General features: G+C 48.9%; 2 protein-coding genes and 1 long non-coding RNA gene across 5 annotated transcripts; all 3 read left to right on the top strand.

Moving 5' to 3' along the window:
• Positions 1-263: 263 nt before the first annotated feature.
• On the top strand, positions 264-8,636 carry PA2G4 (proliferation-associated 2G4). The gene is made up of 13 exons (XM_045789903.2): positions 264-519; positions 2,427-2,555; positions 2,833-2,938; positions 3,029-3,098; positions 3,304-3,396; positions 5,617-5,680; positions 5,903-5,981; positions 6,131-6,209; positions 6,302-6,435; positions 6,743-6,837; positions 6,935-7,062; positions 7,222-7,275; positions 7,491-8,636. The coding sequence occupies exons 1-13, from the start codon at positions 432-434 to the stop codon at positions 7,554-7,556; spliced, it is 1,185 nt and encodes a 394-aa protein (XP_045645859.1). The 5' UTR covers positions 264-431; the 3' UTR covers positions 7,557-8,636.
• Positions 8,637-10,509: 1,873 nt separating this feature from the next.
• Positions 10,510-11,719, top strand: LOC123787311 (uncharacterized). Of its 2 annotated transcripts, XR_006778142.2 has the most exons (4): positions 10,510-10,524; positions 10,639-10,663; positions 11,058-11,080; positions 11,362-11,719. It is a non-coding gene; the product is annotated as an uncharacterized LOC123787311 (long non-coding RNA). The 2 variants fall into 2 exon arrangements; XR_015727222.1 differs by having other exon boundaries at positions 10,510-10,663.
• A 467-nt stretch (positions 11,720-12,186) lies between these two features.
• On the top strand, positions 12,187-17,514 carry ZC3H10 (zinc finger CCCH-type containing 10). Of its 2 annotated transcripts, XM_045789901.2 has the most exons (3): positions 12,187-12,263; positions 13,044-13,107; positions 14,562-17,514. In XM_045789901.2, the coding sequence occupies exon 3, from the start codon at positions 14,617-14,619 to the stop codon at positions 15,922-15,924; it is 1,308 nt and encodes a 435-aa protein (XP_045645857.2). In that variant the 5' UTR covers positions 12,187-12,263; positions 13,044-13,107; positions 14,562-14,616; the 3' UTR covers positions 15,925-17,514. The 2 variants fall into 2 exon arrangements, with proteins under 2 accessions (XP_045645857.2, XP_087725202.1); XM_087869076.1 differs by lacking the exons at positions 12,187-12,263; positions 13,044-13,107 and adding an exon at positions 13,132-13,545.
• Positions 17,515-18,212: the final 698 nt, after the last annotated feature.

The following is an 18,212-nucleotide window of genomic DNA, read 5'->3' as shown; positions in this document are numbered from 1 at the left end:
CTGGTGGATGTGGTTTTTCCGGGAGACACCACGCTTCCCCTCAGGCTCGCCAACGGCTCCGCCTTCCCGCCGGAGCCTGACCCTTCCCAGCGTGCTCGGCGATTCCGGCGTGCGAGGCCCTCGGAGGGCAAGGCCCCAGGGCCTGGCTTAGGAGCGCGAAAGGCGGGCTGGGAATTGTAGTTCAAGAGTCCGCAAGGTCGGCTAGAGGCGGGCTGTAGAAAGGACTCGTTGTCCCAGCGTGCCTTGCGCCTCAGCCCGCGCGCTCGCAGCTTCTCGCTCTCGCCCGCCCGCCCGCTCCCTTGCAAGCTCGCGCTTTCGCTCGCGCTCTCCTCGCGGATCGAAGGGGTTCTAGCCACAGCCTGTGGCTGGGAAGGGAGACAGAGGCGGCGGCTCAGGGGGAACGAGGCTGCAGTGGTGGTGGTGGTGGGAAGATGTCGGGCGAGGACGAGCAGCAGGAACAAACTATCGCCGAGGACCTGGTCGTGACCAAGTATAAGATGGGGGGCGACATCGCCAACCGTGAGTGCGGGCCTCGGGGGTCCGGAGATCGAGGCTGAGAGGGGGAGGCAAAGGGGACGGTGCTGGGCTGGCTCCGGAGGGGCTGGAGCGGCGGGGTCATGCAGAGTGAGCTACTGAGGGCCCCGCTCCGGTCCGCTGGGGGTGGCGTGGTGGGAAGACTCCGTGTTGCGCCTGGGACCTGAGCCGCCAGGCCTGGGCTGGAGTCCGGGGAGGTGCGGGCCCACGACCGGGTGGAGCGCAGAGCGGGGCCCCCAGCCGGCTTGGACCTTAGGCCGTTAATCAGGAGTCAGGGCGCATCTTCAGCCCCTCACCCTTGGGTCCGGATCCCTGCCTCCTCTGATTCTGGCAGCGGCGAGGCCACCTCGAAAAGGAAGCACCCAGCTGTTGGCGACGGAAGCGCCCCTCTATTTTGTTTTGGCTCCCCGGCGTCAGGGGCCCTGCCGGCACGTGTCGCCGGGTTCCCATGCGGATCGCGGGCTCCCTTCTTCCTCTGCTACCGTCCCTGACACTAGCTTCCCTACCACGTGCTTTGCTGGAGTCTTTCGGTTTTTACTTCAACTCCTTCGCTGGTGGGGGCCCCTTTCTACTCTTGGGCCAGCTCAGGGACCGTTGGAGGGCACCCCTGGAGATCCTAACCCAAGTCTTGGAGATATATCTGGCTTTCCTTGAAGTTACTCATTACTACCAACAATCTGTGCAGATAGCCTTAGTTAGCCGTCACGTTTGATTGTTCTCTGGGGCTTGACAACTCTAGGAGTCTTTTGAGGTTCTCACCCCAACTAGGCAGTCTTGTGAATAGTACTGAAAGGCGGGGGGGCTGAGTTTAGGATCTCAGAAGTCATTCTTATTACGCCTGTGGTCTTACTTTCTCAGCAGCTGCCTGCCAATCCAGGCAGATGTCTCACTTTCTATTTTCTCTTTCCAGTTCATCTTTTCACTTTAATACCCAGTTAGGGGGACAGAAGATGCTTGGGTTTGGGCTTTTAAATGGTTTTGACAGTAAAGATAGGTATTTAAGATCCCTTTAGTTCTATGGCTGAAAACCTGAGTTTTTCACACTTTGATTCACCAAAACCTAGATCACAAAAATCAAACTTGTAGTTCAGGGAAGGCCGTGGAGAGGACTTCCAGTGAACAGAACAGTGCTTTATAACATTTACTGTAGTACCCCCATTTGGAGTACTTTTTAGTCTTAGTGGTTTGAATCAGAAAAAAATTATTTCCCTTGCAGCTTAACTTCTGAGGCACTTGTGATCCCAGATCACTCGTGATCCCAGATACCAGTTTGAAACTTTTTCGGGTCTTACACCTCTTTGAGATGGGCTGAGAGCTGTAAGCCATGAACCTGTTGAAGCCCAGGAAACTTAGATTAAGTCCCTTGGTTTATACACTGGTTGATGAGGAAATAAGTTTACACAGATTGAGATTACTAACATCTAATTGGGGTGTCTGAGAAGGATAGAAGGTAGCATTTAACAATGCATCAGCTTCGAGTCAGCAGTTCTGTGTCTACCTTCCTGTTGTTCCTGACGCCTATAAATTTCTTCTAGTCTGCTTTGCATGTATGTTGGTTACGTTGGTGAGAACCCTCTTGAACTTGGTAACTGTCTTACCATACCACAGGTATCTTTGAAAAGTCTCCCTTGACTAGAGAGACAGATGGTGTTTTGTCCAGTTGTCACAGTCTATAGGGAGGGAAGGGTGTGTTGACTTTCTTATTTTAGGAGAAGGAAGGCAGAAATTTAGTGATTATAGGTAGGTATATTCCAAGAGGCAAAACTTGTTCACTCTTTCAACCTTTGGGCAGTGGCACTAGGGAATATTAGAAACTCTTAACTTCTAGGTATTGTTTGGATGGTAACTTAGACAACACTTGCAGGGCTGACATGGTGGGATTCTGTCCCCAGGGGTACTTCGGTCTTTGGTGGAAGCATCCTGCTCAGGTGTGTCGGTACTGAGCCTGTGTGAGAAAGGTGATGCCATGATTATGGAAGAGACAGGGAAAATTTTCAAGAAAGAAAAAGAAATGAAGAAAGGTAAAAAAACAATCCCCCACCAATTCCCCAAGTTTGACCCTTACTCAGTCCTGTTTGTTTTGTTGTAATGATGTAACCCCACCCGAGCTGTGGTTGAGATATTGGAAATTTGGAATGGCAGGTGGGATGCAAGCAGTTTCCTACCCAGTCCAAACTGATTAAACAGGCAAGACCCTGAAGAAAATCCCTCCATTTTTCTGAGGGGCAACAGGGCTCCCAAGAGAGACTGGGCAAGAGAGACAGCAAGGCAGTAAGGCTGATGATTGTCTCTTTACAGGTATTGCCTTTCCCACCAGCATTTCAGTAAATAACTGTGTATGTCACTTCTCCCCTTTGAAGAGCGACCAGGACTATATTCTCAAGGAAGGTGACTTGGTAAAAATGTAAGCTTAAGCCATTTTAGAGTACTCGTCTTTTTCCTAAGCATTTGCATAGTGCTAGTCGCTAATGCTGTGCTTACTCTTGCCTTTCAGTGACCTCGGGGTCCACGTGGATGGCTTCATCGCTAATGTGGCTCACACTTTCGTGGTTGATGTAGCTCAGGTGGGTGGCCTGCTTTGAACTCTGGTCCACCTGTGGGGAGTGGAGGGGAATAAGCTGCTGCCCACCAAGTACGTTTTGAGAGAGTCCCAAGAGAAATAAAAGGAGAAAACTGTTTTCTCTCCGGCTCGTTGGCTGGCCTTGCATAGTGACCAGTTGAGTTAAAGTGCTTTCCCGAAAGGCACTGACTGCATTTCCTTATCTGCAGGGGACCCAAGTAACAGGGCGGAAAGCAGATGTGATTAAGGCAGCTCACCTTTGTGCTGAAGCTGCCCTACGCCTGGTCAAACCTGGAAACCAGGTAAGCCATTTAGTCCAGCTCCAAAGGTGATAGAGCCAAGGATGCGTTAGTCATCTGTAGCTGTTCTGTATTGAATTGCCAGCTTCTGCAGCCCCCTTATAAAACAGCTTTTTTGTTTTGTTTTGTTTTAAAGTAAGCTCTTTACCCAAGGTGGGGCTTGAACTCACAACCCTGAGATCAAGAGTCGCATGCTCTACTGAGTGAGCCAGCCAGGTGCCCCTAATACAGACAGCTCTTTAAAGTTAGCTGCATCTCAGAATGGGATTTCTGAAAGAGAAGAGGCAGTTAGCTAAACAGCAGTTAACTCTCAGTACCTATCATAGATAAGTTCCGTGCTGAGTGTATGGGGATATATGGTCCTTTCTTCACAGAGCCTAGAGATCCTTCCTTACTCATGTTTGGATGTGCATCTTTTTCTAAATAATTTGACGTGTATCACTTACAGTAAAACACACGTAAAAAACAGGGACGTCTGGGTGGCTCAGTCGGTTAAGCAGCTGCCTTTGGCTCAGGTCATGGTCCCAGGGTCCTGGGATCGAGCCCAACATCAGGCTGTCTGCTCAGTTGGGAGCCTGCTTCTCCCTCTGCCTGCCGCTCCCCCTGCTTGTTCCGTGTCCCTCTCTCTCTCTCCCTCTCTCTCCGACAAATAAATAAATGAAATCTTTTTTTTTCTTTAAATGTGGAAAACAAAAACTTTTTTCCCTAACTTAATTACTTAAGTAGTCTCTACACCCAACATGGGCTTCAAACTCACATCCCCAGGATCAAGAGTCGCCCTTCCAACTGAGCCGGCCAGTTACCCCCAAAACACACAACTTTAAAAGCTTATGAAACAGAAATCATAATACCCGAATACTGGTGGCAGAGAGAGGCCAAAAGTTAGTTCTGTGCTTGCAAGATGATATTAAGAAGCGCAGGGTTCATGAACTGTCATGAATTAATACAATTTTACATCTTAGATTATGAGTGGAGACATTTTTTCTAACTCTTCATTCTCCAGGGTCCTGTTCAGTACTTAAAGCTTCCCCCCTTTTTTCCCCTGTGCTCTCTTGTTCTTCATCCTTTTAATCAGTTTGTACTGCATCCCCGTTGTTACTCGGTTCCATCATTTTTACTTAAACCTCTGTCTCGGTTTCCTTATAATGATACCTGCTTCACAGAGCTGTTACGGAGCACTTTGAACAGTGCCCGGCACACAGTAAGCACTTGTGTTGCCTATAATTACTTTGCACATTGATTATTTTTATTTTTTATGTACTACCTACTGTGTGTCTCCACTGGAAGGTAGTAGTGTATAGTGGCTATTGTATAGTTATGACATACATCAGAATTTCTGGGTTCTGGGGCGCCTGGGTGGCACAGCGGTTAAGCGTATGCCTTCAGCTCAGGGCGTGATCCCAGCGTTATGGGATCGAGCCCCACATCAGGCTCCTCCGCTATGAGCCTGCTTCTTCCTCTCCCACTCCCCCTGCTTCTGTTCCCTCTCTCGCTGGCTGTCTCTGTCAAATAAATAAATAAAATCTTAAAAAAAAAAAAAAAAGAATTTCTGGGTTCTTGCCCTGTTGCCACCCCTTCCTGTTTAAAAATAACTTTGAATTCGGATTTCCTCATCTGCAAAATGGGAAAAATAAAATTGCCCCTTATTGTCTCAGGGGTGGTTGTGACAATTGAGATGATCCTTGTAAAGTACCTGACACATAGTTTAATAATATTAGTTGTGATTATTCTCTTTTTCATTTTGTTTAATGAAACAAATGAGATAGATGGGGATCAGATCATATTTGAAAGAGGTAAAAAGGGGAAAATCAGAGCTTGTTGTCCCCTCTCAACAGAGAGTGTGGAATAAACACTGGATTTATCACCAGAAAACCCGTTTATTCCAGTTTCTTTCAGTTGACTGGCTTACCCCTGGGCAAATTTCTTAACCTTTCTGAGCCTCCGTTTCTACGTCTTCTAAATCGGGATATGGAATGTAGATCTGCCCCGTTGACCTTTAAGAACCGCGGTCTAGTCAGGCCGTCTGTGAGAGCGCCCTGTAAAATGCGAACGTAGGGTATTCTAGGCTGTGGGGCTAGTAGGACTATGAAGCGAAAGCCCAAGGAGCCTTGTTGCTCTTGATGGAGGGTGTGGGGTTCTCAGTTCTTCTGTGCTTTTCATTCTCGTGGGAGAGAGCTCCTCGGCCCTGGTGCACCTCACCTGTGTTTGATCTTGTACTTCTAGAACACGCAAGTGACGGAAGCCTGGAACAAAGTTGCCCACTCGTTTAATTGCACACCAATAGAAGGTGAGACCTCAGATAACAGGGTTGAGGCTCTAATTTAGTTCAACTAAGGATTTTGTTCCTTTGAGGATCCATCCTGGCTCTAGCACAGTCTAAGCCAAAACCCTTACTACTGTGAGTTTTCGTAGCCAGGCATTTTTCCCTCGTTGCCTGCCCCATCAAACAACGTAGGTGGGTGGATTTGGAAACCTCTTGGGATTCTAGATGGCTTTGTCCTGTCTACAGGTATGTTGTCACATCAGTTGAAGCAGCATGTTATCGATGGAGAGAAAACCATTATCCAGAATCCCACAGACCAGCAGAAGTAGGTGCCAATTCCACCCTTCGCCTTCCACCAGCTGAGACTAGTCGTGAATGTTTTCTTCCATACTCCCAGCCTCATCGTGTCTGCCATCTGCTTTAGACTCCGGGAACTACTCATTGTTTTTATGATTCCCTTTTTATTTCTTTTAGGAAGGACCATGAAAAAGCAGAATTTGAGGTACACGAAGTATATGCCGTGGATGTTCTCGTCAGCTCAGGAGAGGGCAAGGTGAGGAGAGTGCCAGCGCTGGCGAAGAGGGGCGACTGAGGTGTGTCCTAAGAGCGCCAGACCAAACGTGACCTAACTTCATACTGTTTTAGGCCAAGGATGCAGGACAGAGGACCACCATTTACAAACGAGACCCTTCTAAGCAGTATGGCCTGAAAATGAAAACTTCACGTGCCTTCTTCAGTGAGGTTGAAAGGCGTTTTGATGCCATGCCATTTACTTTAAGGTACTACGACTGCACTTAGCAGAAAGAGGCCTTGGAACCAGTCTGACTCATAGACCACACACCCAGGAACACTGTTCCTTCTCCCAGTGCAACCCCCTCCCACCCCGCCCCTGCCTGGACTTGCAGCTCCAGCCCGCGTGCATGCCTTCTCTCCCTCGGCCCACTGCCCTCTCATTGAAGCTGATGTGAAAGAGCAGTCCTAAGCATGATTTCTGCCGGAGGGTAGGAGCTACTTAAAAACATAAGGAAAATGGTAAGACTTGATAGAGGGGGTTAAGGATACCCGAATTTGTCTTCCGCCACCCAGAGCATTTGAAGATGAGAAGAAAGCCCGGATGGGTGTGGTGGAGTGTGCCAAACATGAACTGCTGCAGCCATTTAATGTTCTCTATGAGAAGGAGGGTGAGTTCTAAGAAGAGTGTTTCCTTTAGAGCCCGTGATTAGGGTCCCCTCTGTCTGGTGGGGGGCATTTTACCAAAACCCAGTCTTTCTCCTGTAGGTGAATTTGTTGCCCAGTTTAAATTTACAGTCCTGCTCATGCCCAATGGCCCCATGAGGATAACCAGTGGTCCCTTTGAACCTGACCTCTACAAGTCTGAGATGGAGGTCCAGGATGCAGAGCTAAAGGTCAGTGTGTGATGGAAAGTGGGAGCGTATGGCACCTTAGTCCTAGGCGTGAGGATGTTGTCAGCAAAGCCCTGAAAAGAGCTATGATACTGAGAGTGACACTTCATGTTTCCTCTATATTGCTTAAAGTTTGTTTTCCTTCTTTTTCCCATTTTTCAGGCCCTCCTCCAGAGTTCTGCAAGTCGGAAAACCCAGAAAAAGAAAAAAAAGAAGGTGTGTTATGATCTTCGCTCTCTGGCAGAGTGAACCTGACCCCTCTTTAGTCTACTTTCCTGGGTTGTGGTGGGCATTCATATTTCTGTATCCTTACCCCCCCCCCCACCTCAGCCCTGACCTAGAGCATTAGGATATTTTTGTCCTTGGTCTCCCAGATACTATTGCAAGTAGTTGGAAACTGAGAAGTCTTCCTCTCCCTTCCATGAATATAGGCCTCCAAGACTGCAGAGAATGCCACCAGTGGGGAAACATTAGAAGAGAATGAAGCTGGGGACTGAGGTGGGTCCCATCTCCCCAGCTTGCTGCTCCTGCCTCATCCCTCTCCCACCACACCCCAGGCTCTGTGAAGTGCAGTTCGTCTTCTCCACCCAGGACCGCCAACAGAGCAGGGTCTCCCTGCCCCCATCCCTGTCCCCACCCCAACCCCCTTCCAACAACAACCAGCTCCAACTGACTCTGGTCTTGGGAGGCCAGGCTTCCCAGCCACCGAAGACTACTTTAAATAGAAAAGAGAAATTGAATAATAAAATCAGGAGTCAAAATTCATCGTCTTCAAGCCCCTCTTTCTAGCCTTTTTCTACTACTCTCTGCTTGGTCAAGGTTTATGGCCCTACAACAGAACAGGGAGAAGGCTAAAGTAGCCACCACCACTAAAAACTCAGCTGAAATTTTTTTATACCACTCTGGTGTCAGCATTTTCCCATCTGTTGGGGCTTGTTCCTCTCTTTTCCCACTCTCCCCAGGTATTTTATCAGGCCTCAAAATAGAGAGGAGCTATATTCTTCAGATTGTTTTTATTCACATGTGGCAGATTCCTTTTCTGATCCAGACTGTCTGGTTAGGCCCCTCTCATTTTCAGGAGCCGGAGCCTGCATTTACCAAGGGATTCTCATCTATCAAATGGATCCTCATTTGTAAATCTCTTTAGTCATTTTTGTTCCACAGGACTCTTTTTTTTTTGGGGGGGGGGGTCTTCACAAAGCTGTAAAGGAGTAATCCATCTCAACCTTGTCCATTTCTTTGGAGTCAATGGTGGGGGGGTGCATTCCCCTGCTCCATCTTAGAAACCTGAGCTGGAAGCTCAACTGTGGTTTTTGTTCCCTGTTTGAAATATTTTGACCTCCCTCCCTGAAAGAAAGACCAGGAACCAGAGGAGCAGACTGACTGAAGAGACAACTCCTGGCTTTTTGAAGCTGTGGACTTGGATTGGACGAATTGCTAGGGGTTTGGAGAGAAAGGTGATGAATTTCAGTACCTCTGGCATGCTGTCCCAGGGAACTAGGGCTCCCGCTAACTTATGAGGTTTTTAAACATGTTGAAATGACATGGCGTTAAAATAAATTTGGATTTGCTCATAATCATGTGCCTTTGTATGCTCTTATTTGATGGAGGTGGGGGAAATGTCAGTTGAAGTGATGGTCATTTGGAACTAGTTTTCTATATTGCCATATTCTGCCTTTCTAAAACAAGAAATACTGTGGGCTGGGGAAGACCTAAATCCTGGGTTCTCTGAATTAAGACTACCTTTTTATGAAAGGTTTTTAATTTTTTGAGAGTAAAATCTTACCCCTTGTTGGTGACAGTTTGTTCAGGACAAGGTGTACTGCAAAAAATAAAGCACTGTATACAAGTGTTTATCTTGATTTAGGAAGCCAGGAAGAATGCCTTTATTATTACACTATTTTCCAGGGCCAGTCTGAGATGGATGGATAATTTATTAGACTCTCACATGTGAGGCATTGCTGACCTGGAGATCCTGTAGTAAAACTGAACATAGGTCCCTTCATAAGAGCTTATAGACTACAGTTGACCCCTGAACAACACGAGGGTTAGGGGCACCAAAGTGCTAGCAGAGTTGGAAATCCATATATAACTTTTGACTCCCCAAAGCTAAATGGCCTACTTTTAACCAGAAGCTGTAGGATAACAGTCCATTAACACATTTCACATGTTACATGCGTTATATACACTATTATAGTAAGCTAGAGGAAGTAAAATCAGGCAGAGAAAATACATTTACCGTATTGTGTGTATGTTAAAACTCTGCAGGTACATGTGTTAAAACACACAAGTACGTGTGTATCCATGGCAGTCAAACCTGTGACGAAGTGTCAACTGCAGTGGGCAATCAACAGGTGAAATCCTGGTGGACTTGATATAATGTTGCTGGGGCTTTTCTTGAAAATTTTTTATATTCTGATGGGACAATACTAGACTACTTAAGAGCTTGGAATAAGGGCCGTCCGCAAGTGTAAAAAAATCAAAAACCGTTTTTTTCCAGAGTTAAAAAGGTAAAGTATTACTGTATAAATTATTAAGAGAAACAACGAAAAAAGGATGATCACAAAAAGCCTTACAGTTTCTTATAAAAGTAAAGCCAAGTCTGCATGGTATAGGATTCTTTTCATCCTTCCTAAGTCAAGTTTCATATAGCTAAACCTATGGGTATGTTAGTTCTGAGTGCTTCTGACCTGACCATATCGTAAGACTGGGAAGTTCTTTAACACCAAACATTCTCACTCTAGAGAAGACAGCTGATCTTGCTTCCTCTGTCCATTGATTTGATCTTCACCCGTAGGTAGAGGGAGAATCACTTAAGTTTTCTGAACAAGATGCATTGTGGCCAGGAACCTTGTAACATTCAGCCTCAGGTATTGTGGGAAAGACGTAGTTGACAAGGAAAAAGCGTTGATCTAAATGACAAAGGTCTCTTTGTAGTATAACGGCTTTCTCGACTCCCCACTTTACATCCTCCCACGTTCTGTAATCTGAGGACCTTCGTAAGTTCCGAGATAGAATCTCCCTACAGCAATTTAGAAAATAAATCAGTAAAACAAATTAGGAATTTTTGTAGGATCCTCACCTATCCATAATAAAATGGAGGTGTCCCCAGGAAACTGCAACTCCCATGAAGCAGTGAGAGGGAAGGCGGAAGTCGCTATCATTTGCTCGTCTGCACCTCTCGGTCCCACACTGGAAATATGTGCTCACGTTGAAATAATACAATGTCCTCATAATAAAATTGGGGAGGGGAATCTTGTAACTCAAATTTAAAATGTTTCCAAGAGAATTTATAATTCAGTCACTTAGTCTGGCTCCTGAGGGGCTGAAAACCATTGTTACTCTCCTTGGGCAGCCCCGCCCCTGGAGGGAAGAGTGAAACAGCGGAAGTGACGACACAGCTCCCTATTAAATAGCTGGAGGCGGGCCGCTGACGCTCTCTCGGCCTTAGCGCCATCTTCTTGGGTGAGTGTAATTGCTTCCTATGTTCGGATTTCGTGCACAATCCATTAACATCTGATCTCTGCACTTGCCATCGTTGCGGCAAACTAACTGTAGCCTTTTTCTCTTTACCTGTAGAAACCTCTGCGCCATGAGAGCCAAGGTAAGCAGTCCCTGGGAGTAAGCTGAGGCCGTAGCGATTGGTGATGGGTGGGGGGATAGCCAGGCAAGGGAAGTCCGCCATGGTTCCCGAGCCTCTGGGTTCTCAGGGGTGCCCAAGGGCTAGTGGGGGAGGAAGGATAATTTGGAAAGAAGCAGAGGAGGTAGGTAAGTACTGTGGGTAGAGAGGGCGGGAGTAGAAAAACGCGGGATTCAGGTTTATGTCGGCGGGTGAGGGTGAGAGTCCAAATTGATAGGGCTAGTGCGACTGAGCCCTCATACTTGGTCAGGAACCTCCCAGGTTTTAAATAGTGCCCTTCACATCCCTGCCTAAGCCTGTTACTAAAGTTAATAATCTCTTGTTTTATTCACTGCCTCTGGTTATGATCGTTTGCCAGTGGAGGAAGAAGCGAATGCGCAGGTATGTTGAGACTTGACCGGCCAAAACAGGAAGAGGGAAATGTAGCGTGCCTTGGACAAAACGTGGGAGGAACATTTGGTTTAGAAATCTAAAGAACTTTAAGTGAAAAACAGTTCTAAGTATTGGCTTTACTGGTCAGGGACTGAACACAAGATAATAGGACCAATGTGCTTGTTCGTTTTGCCACCCCAGGTATCGGATGCACATTTTTTTAAGATGGGAGGGAAAAGACTGAACTTGGGTGTGTGGGCAGGAGATGTATTCCCGTGTCTGCTTTTCAGGCTGAAGCGTAAAAGAAGAAAGATGAGGCAGAGGTCCAAGTAAACCACTAGCTTGTGCACCCGTGGAGCCACAGGAGCAGAAATAAGGAAAGCCAGAGGCCAGGGACGCTGGTACCAGTGGTTGGACTGCAGGTCTACTTTCTAGAGCTTGACTGAATGGATCTAGACCGTCCCATCGCCGTGTGATCACAACGACCACCTTTGAAAGACCCGCCTTGTTCATAGCAAAACAGTCCCTTTTGGTCCTTTGCCCTGCACCTGTGACTTTCGGGACTAATTCTGTTTTCATTTGTGGCTGAATGTAACACGTGTACAATAAATCATCTCTTCTGCTGTCTTAGCTGAAGAAAAAAAAATGGTTTTGTCTGATACGTGGTTTTTATGGTTCCATTGGCTGGGGGTTCTGGATCAGTGCAGCAGGCGCTCTTGAGTACCCCGTGCTGTAGTGTGTCAAGCACGCTACGTGGGCTACAAGCCGGAGTGTGACTCTGTCGCCGGCCAACATCTGGTTCCCAGGCCCTCGGAACAGCTAGGTAACTGGGTGGCCCTTCCCGTATTGGGTGTAGTACACGGAAGGGGACGCATTTCAAGGTGGTTTGCGGCCAAATTAGGGGCAAACGGCGATTCCGCTCTTACTCTTGTTTGGGCCTGCGTTGCCGAAAGTTCCCGCTGTTCGGCACCAACAGTATTATTGGGTTGGGTTGCTATGGTGACACGCAAAGCTTGCTGGGAACTTCCTGCGGCAAGCCGCACAAGTACTTTGCACACCATAGAGTAGTTCCGGGTCTAGTGGCTAGAGCGTCATTTCTTCCGCAGGAAGCGGAAGGGCGACAGGGTAGGCGGCTCTTTGTCGAAGCTAGAGGACCGGCAGGCGGCAGCAGCAACTACGGCGGCGGCGGCAGGTGAGGGAGGCGGGAGACTTAGGTGGAGGCCGCGCCCGGAGGGGAGGAGTCGGGGCCGGCCCAGCAGCTGGGCTCGGCCGGGCTACACAAGGCCCCCCAGGACCGAGCTGTTTCTTTCTCACGCCCCAGGGCCGAGCCCTTTTTCTGACTGACCCCGCTTCGCAAACAAACGCCAGCTCCGTGACGTCACAGCCCTGCCCATCCCCGCAGCTTGATGTCACCTGGAGTCTCCCCTTCCCGCTTCACTTGTGCTCCCTTAGTGTCCTATTCGTCTAGTCCACGGCTGAGTGCCGGTCGCACTGCACAGAACCTGGCAAGCTAGAAGACTTGCTGTGGAAACTCCTAGGAGTTTCCCCCCAAACTCTGGGGTGTTGCGAAGCGTCATAATCACCGCCTCCAAGTCTAATCAGCCATCCCACTGCATTGTCAGTCGCTGCCCTTACACGGCTCCCATTCGGAGTTAACTAACCGCAACCCTAGGCCGGGCTCTGATCCCCACATCTTCCTTCATCTTGAGGCCCGGTACCCCTCACCCTTTGTTCACCCAGGGGTGGTTTTCCAACCCATCCTCCTAGGCCCTCCAGATTAGTTCTATCTTCTTACTCTTTTTACTGACAACTTCTACCTTTCACAGGTGAAATTCAGCTTGAAGGAAATCTTGGAAGTGCTCAGAGCTCTTGCCATTTTGTCAAACTTCTTTATTGTAACCAACATCTTACAGTCCTCTGTTCTTACCCCTTCTCCCACCCAAGTCTCTGTTTGTTTTTTATTCCTGTTCAGAACCCAGCAGTGATGTGGAGGTGGAGACCCACAGAAGCCCCGGACTTCACCTGAGCTACCTCAGGTATTGAACTATCCTGGGAGAGTTGGGTGGGGAGGAGTATCATATCTGATTATCTGCCTCTGGTGGGATTTGCAACATGGTTCAGGCTTGGAGAGATGGTATTTATTTTTCACCAGGCCATTTCCCTTGTAGAAAAAGTTTGTATCTTCCTTTTTACCATTCTTTTTTCCTTGATTGCTTCTATCCTGGGACTACATCCCTTTGGAAGAAGAGGATCCCTCTTCTTTTACAGGTTCTTCTGTAATTCTGGGCTCTGATCTGGTTGGTTCATTTTAGGAAGCTCTGAAGGCAAATCAAGGCAATGGGGAAGGTGCTTGGGGGGAGATGAAGACCAAAGAAACCAGGGAAGATTTTCTTATACTCAAAGGGAAACAATATGAAGTTTTCCTATTTGAACAGCAGGGGGAGCCTGATCACTGCCTTAGAAAGGCTTATGAGGTCAGACACGTGGTGGCAGGGACTCCCAGTCTTTTTGGGGGTGGGGAGAGGGGAGGGCTAGAACCAGGGCAGTAGACTGACATTCCAGAGCTCTCTTGGGAAAGAGGAGACTTAAAAAGCTTTTATAGAGTCTATAAATAAAGAGGATCTTTATGGGGTGAGGAATGGTGTGGTTTGATGTCAGTGGGATCTTCTAATGGGGAATAGGAGGGGGGTGTAGAATGGGGAAAGAAAGGTCACTTGTTCCTGTGAAATTAACTCCTTCCTCCCACCTTGATCTTACCACAAATGGTTTTGTCCTTTGGGGGGTCTGTAAGTGGAGATTCCAGCTGTAGAACTCTTACCTTGAATTGGAGTGGAGGGGGCCGACCACATGGGTTGAGAGCGGTAGTGAGATGGGAGAGAATACTAAAAAATGATAGGTTTAGGGACTGCCCTCAAGCTGGTGACACCAATCTCTTCACTTAGGATTTCCTGGGGTCTAGAGATCTGATATTTCACAGTGCCCTCACCTGAGATCCCATAGAAGAGGGGTTAAGGGAAGTTTTGTCTGCAGTGTCCCATTATCCAGAGCCCTAGTAAGCTCACCAGCCCATCTTGGCCACTTCCCAGCCTCCTCCTAACCTATTGAGACACTGAGACAGCAGTTTTAATTTCACTTCCTCGACTTTAATAAGGTCAGCTAGAAGGGGAAATAAAACCTAACACTATTTTCTCCTTGTACCCTCCTTAACCTAACATCATTAGTGAGATGAGGTGGCTTCACCCCAGCTCCCTCCCTCCCTGCCTCCCCCATTAGCCAGGCTAGTGTGAATCATTCTGACCCAGACCAGGTGCACACGGGCGGGACTTCTGACAAGCCAGCCAGTCCAGCCAGAATTCTCATCCCTTAGATTTTCCATCTCCAAAGCCATTGTCCCTCTGGCCTGCCTCTTGCTGGACTGCCTGCTCTATAGCTGGGAAGAATGTGGCCTCTCTGGAAGATTCCTGTTTGACACAGTTCTCCTCTTTCCTAGTGGTCACCAAGGGTGGCAAGAAAAAGAAGAAAGCCCTGAGTTGGGGGGGACCAGGATGCCTGACCGGGACAGCTATGCCAACGGCACTGGGAGCAGCAGTGGAGGCCCTGGAGGCGGTGGCAGTGAGGAGGCCAGTGGGGCAGGGGCAGGCAGTGGCGGGGCCAGCTCAGATGCCATCTGTAGAGACTTCCTGAGGAATGTGTGCAAGCGAGGCAAGCGTTGCCGCTATCGCCATCCAGACATGAGTGAGGTATCCAACTTGGGGGTGAGCAAAAATGAGTTCATCTTCTGCCATGACTTCCAGAACAAGGAATGTAGCCGCCCAAACTGCCGATTCATCCACGGCTCCAAGGAGGATGAGGATGGTTATAAGAAGACAGGAGAGCTTCCCCCGCGGCTGAGGCAGAAAGTGGCAGCCGGCCTGGGCCTTTCACCGGCTGACCTGCCCAATGGCAAGGAGGAGGTCCCTATCTGCCGCGACTTTCTCAAGGGTGACTGCCAGAGAGGAGCCAAGTGCAAGTTCCGCCACCTGCAACGGGATTTTGAGTTTGATGCTCGGGGTGGAGGAGGCAGTGGTGGTGGTGGCTCAACAGGCCCCGTCCCTCCGGGACGACGTCATGACCTCTACGATATCTACGACCTCCCCGACAGGAGCTTTGAGGACCATGAGCCAGGCCCCAAGCGCCGGCGAGGTGGATGCTGCCCCCCGGATGGCCCCCATTTTGAATCCTATGAATATAGCCTGGCTCCACCCCGCGGGGTGGAGTGCAGACTGCTGGAGGAGGAGAATGCCATGCTCAGGAAGCGGGTGGAGGAGCTAAAGAAGCAGGTCAGCAACCTGCTGGCCACCAATGAGGTACTGCTGGAACAAAATGCCCAGTTCCGCAATCAGGCCAAGGTCATGACCCTGAGCTCGACTGCACCAGCGACAGAGCAGACTCTGGCCCCCACCGTGGGCACTGTCGCCACTTTTAACCATGGCATTGCCCAGACTCACACTACTCTCAGCAGCCAGGCTCTACAGCCTCGCCCTGTATCCCAGCAAGAACTGGTGGCCCCCACTGGAGCTCCAGCTGCTCCCCCAACTAATGCTGCACCTCCTGCTGCTCCCCCACCCCCACCCCCACACTTGAACCCAGAGATCACGCCATTGTCAGCTGCTCTGGCTCAAACGATTGCCCAGGGAATGGCACCCCCACCTGTCTCCATGGCTCCTGTGGCTGTATCTGTGGCTCCTGTGGCCCCTGTGGCTGTATCGATGGCCCAGCCCTTGGCAGGAATCACAATGAGCCACACCACCACTCCCATGGTGACTTACCCCATCGCTTCCCAGAGCATGCGTATCACAGCCATGCCACACTGATGGGGCTAATGGACACTCCCCTGGTATAGCCTCCCAGGGCTGGGGTCGAGGGGCCCTTACCCACTCGCCTAGCCCTCCCAGGCCCTGTCTGAAGGGCTCACTCAAGAACTAGGACGAGAGACTACAAGGAGTTTGCTTCTGAGAAGGGGTTGGGCTGGTTTCTTTTCTCCCACCTCCCTTTTATGAGGGTCCTCTTGTCCATCTTCCTTCAAGCCTCACAGAGGGGGCTTGCGTAGGAGTGCAGGACTGAAGCCAGCATAGAGGAAGGACTGACCAAGGGGCTGTATATGCCCTGTTGGGAAGATGGGGACATCCTGGTCTTGTCCTCTCTTCTGCATAGCACAGGTTCCAGCACTGGCTTTGTAAGAAAAAATACCCTGCCTAGAGGGAAAGCCAGGAAAGATTGGGAAGCGGGTGGTCAGGAGAGAAGGCCTGATAGGAGCCTTCAGACAACTGGGGGCCTAGTGGAGTTGGGACAATACAGGAACTGTTCCTGGGCCCATGGGAAGGTGGGGACCATAGTTCTCCAGCCCAAAGATGAGGGGAGCATTCATTACCTTGGCTTCGCCTGGAGATCCGTAGGGCAGGGCCCACCACTTTCCAAAGAAATAAAAAAAGAACTATTTTTAACAAATGGAGGCAGTGAAAACTTGCTTAGATATTCTGTGTGGAAGATGGGAGCAGTAAATAGATCTCATGCCAAAATGGGGTGAAGACCCCACCCTCACATAGCTTGGATAAGGTTGGGCTGAGGCTAGGTGAAGGGTAGGGACCCAGAACAAGACCAAATGGGGCTTTGTGGGGTGAAAACATTGGAGCCACCTAGTCTAGTTTAAAAATAGTCCCATCTGTTTCTGGTTTCTATCTGCATGTACTATTCCCAGGATACCTTAGTAACCAGGGCTCCTGGGGTCATTTAGGGGGGCAGATACTAAGGAGGGGTGGCTGTGCTGGGAAACGAGAATAGGATATGTATTGACAGATCCTTCCCTTATTCAAACAGTAGGACAGGTGGCAGTTGCTCTCTGAGTTGTTGATGGCAGTTAGTATCCCTCTTACCCCATCCCTTCCTCAGTTACAATGCCTTAAGCCTTCAAGGCTTGGGAGGTGCTGGGAAAAGGAAAGTTCTTCTGGGGACACGAGCCTCAGTGTTCATCTCTTCCCTCTGCCTACAAATAGAACCACAGAGGTTTTAAATCCATTTAAGAGTCAGTAAGGCCAGGGAGCCCCATAGCCAAACCTCAGTTCCTCCTCAGCTCATGGCTGACGTAGGGGAAGCAACTCAGGTGTCTGACGGGACAGTGGGTTTGGGGTAGAGAAAGTGATCCTGAGTTGTGCTTCCCCCATCATATCTCCTGCTACCTCTTGCTTTCTTGTCTGGTTGATCACTCAGGTTACACCTGGGGTTGGAGATGGTGCGCTAAGTCAAGGCTGGCTATAAAAAAGAAATTAAAAAAAAAAAAGCCTAAAGACTAAAAGTGGGCAAATACTGAAATACTGTTTGTGGACTTTAGAAACCACACGTTGATAAGCTTAATGTTGATTTTTCTGGCACAATTCTGGATTATTAAAAGAGATGGTTTATAAACATTTAGAGACAAATGTGATCATAGATACCAACATGAGGTTATCCCAGCCAAATCCTGACTGTTTTCTTTGCCAAGTATCTCTGAAGAGGTAGATTTGGGAAACTGTAGACATTGTATGTTCTTTATTAACATATGGCAGCTAAAGGCCACCAGGAATACACCTGTAGTCGAACAAGCTGGGTTTAATGCTCACTGCAGTGGTGGAGAAAGCGTGGCACATGGGACCCATGGTGTGTCCTAGCAAGGGGGGTACTAGAAAGCACTTTCAGGACTTGGACTTTGGTTAAGTGATTTGGGGGAAGGTTCAAGGAAGTGGGGCTTGACTCTGGATTGGGTCCTGTCAGGGAAGTAGAGACACTAATGTGATTGGGTATCTTTAGCTTATCTAGGAAAAGGGCAGACTAGAGTGATGCTGAAATTGGTGACAAAGCAGCAGTCGCTCATTAGCTGGGAGAGGGGGATGGTTGCTATTTCATGATTTGCACACTGACCATATTTCATGTTTAAACAAAAATGTGTGATCTTGTTTTTTGCCTCACTTCATCACCGTCACTGAGTGCCCTTGTGTGATGTTGGTGTTTTGTGAGAATGTGTCCGGTAGGAGAACACCATTTCCCAGCGGTGAGCCCAGCTCAGCCCCTAACAGATCCGAAGCCCCGCTGTAACAGGCCAGTTCCCCGATGGGAGGGCTGCGGTCCT

The sequence above is a fragment of the Ursus americanus genome, chromosome 17 (genome assembly GCF_024610735.1).
Source record: "Ursus americanus isolate L20-20 chromosome 17, mUrsAme1.1.p, whole genome shotgun sequence".
Taxonomy (NCBI): Eukaryota; Metazoa; Chordata; class Mammalia; order Carnivora; family Ursidae; genus Ursus; species Ursus americanus.
This window is presented reverse-complemented; position numbering and strand designations above follow the sequence as displayed.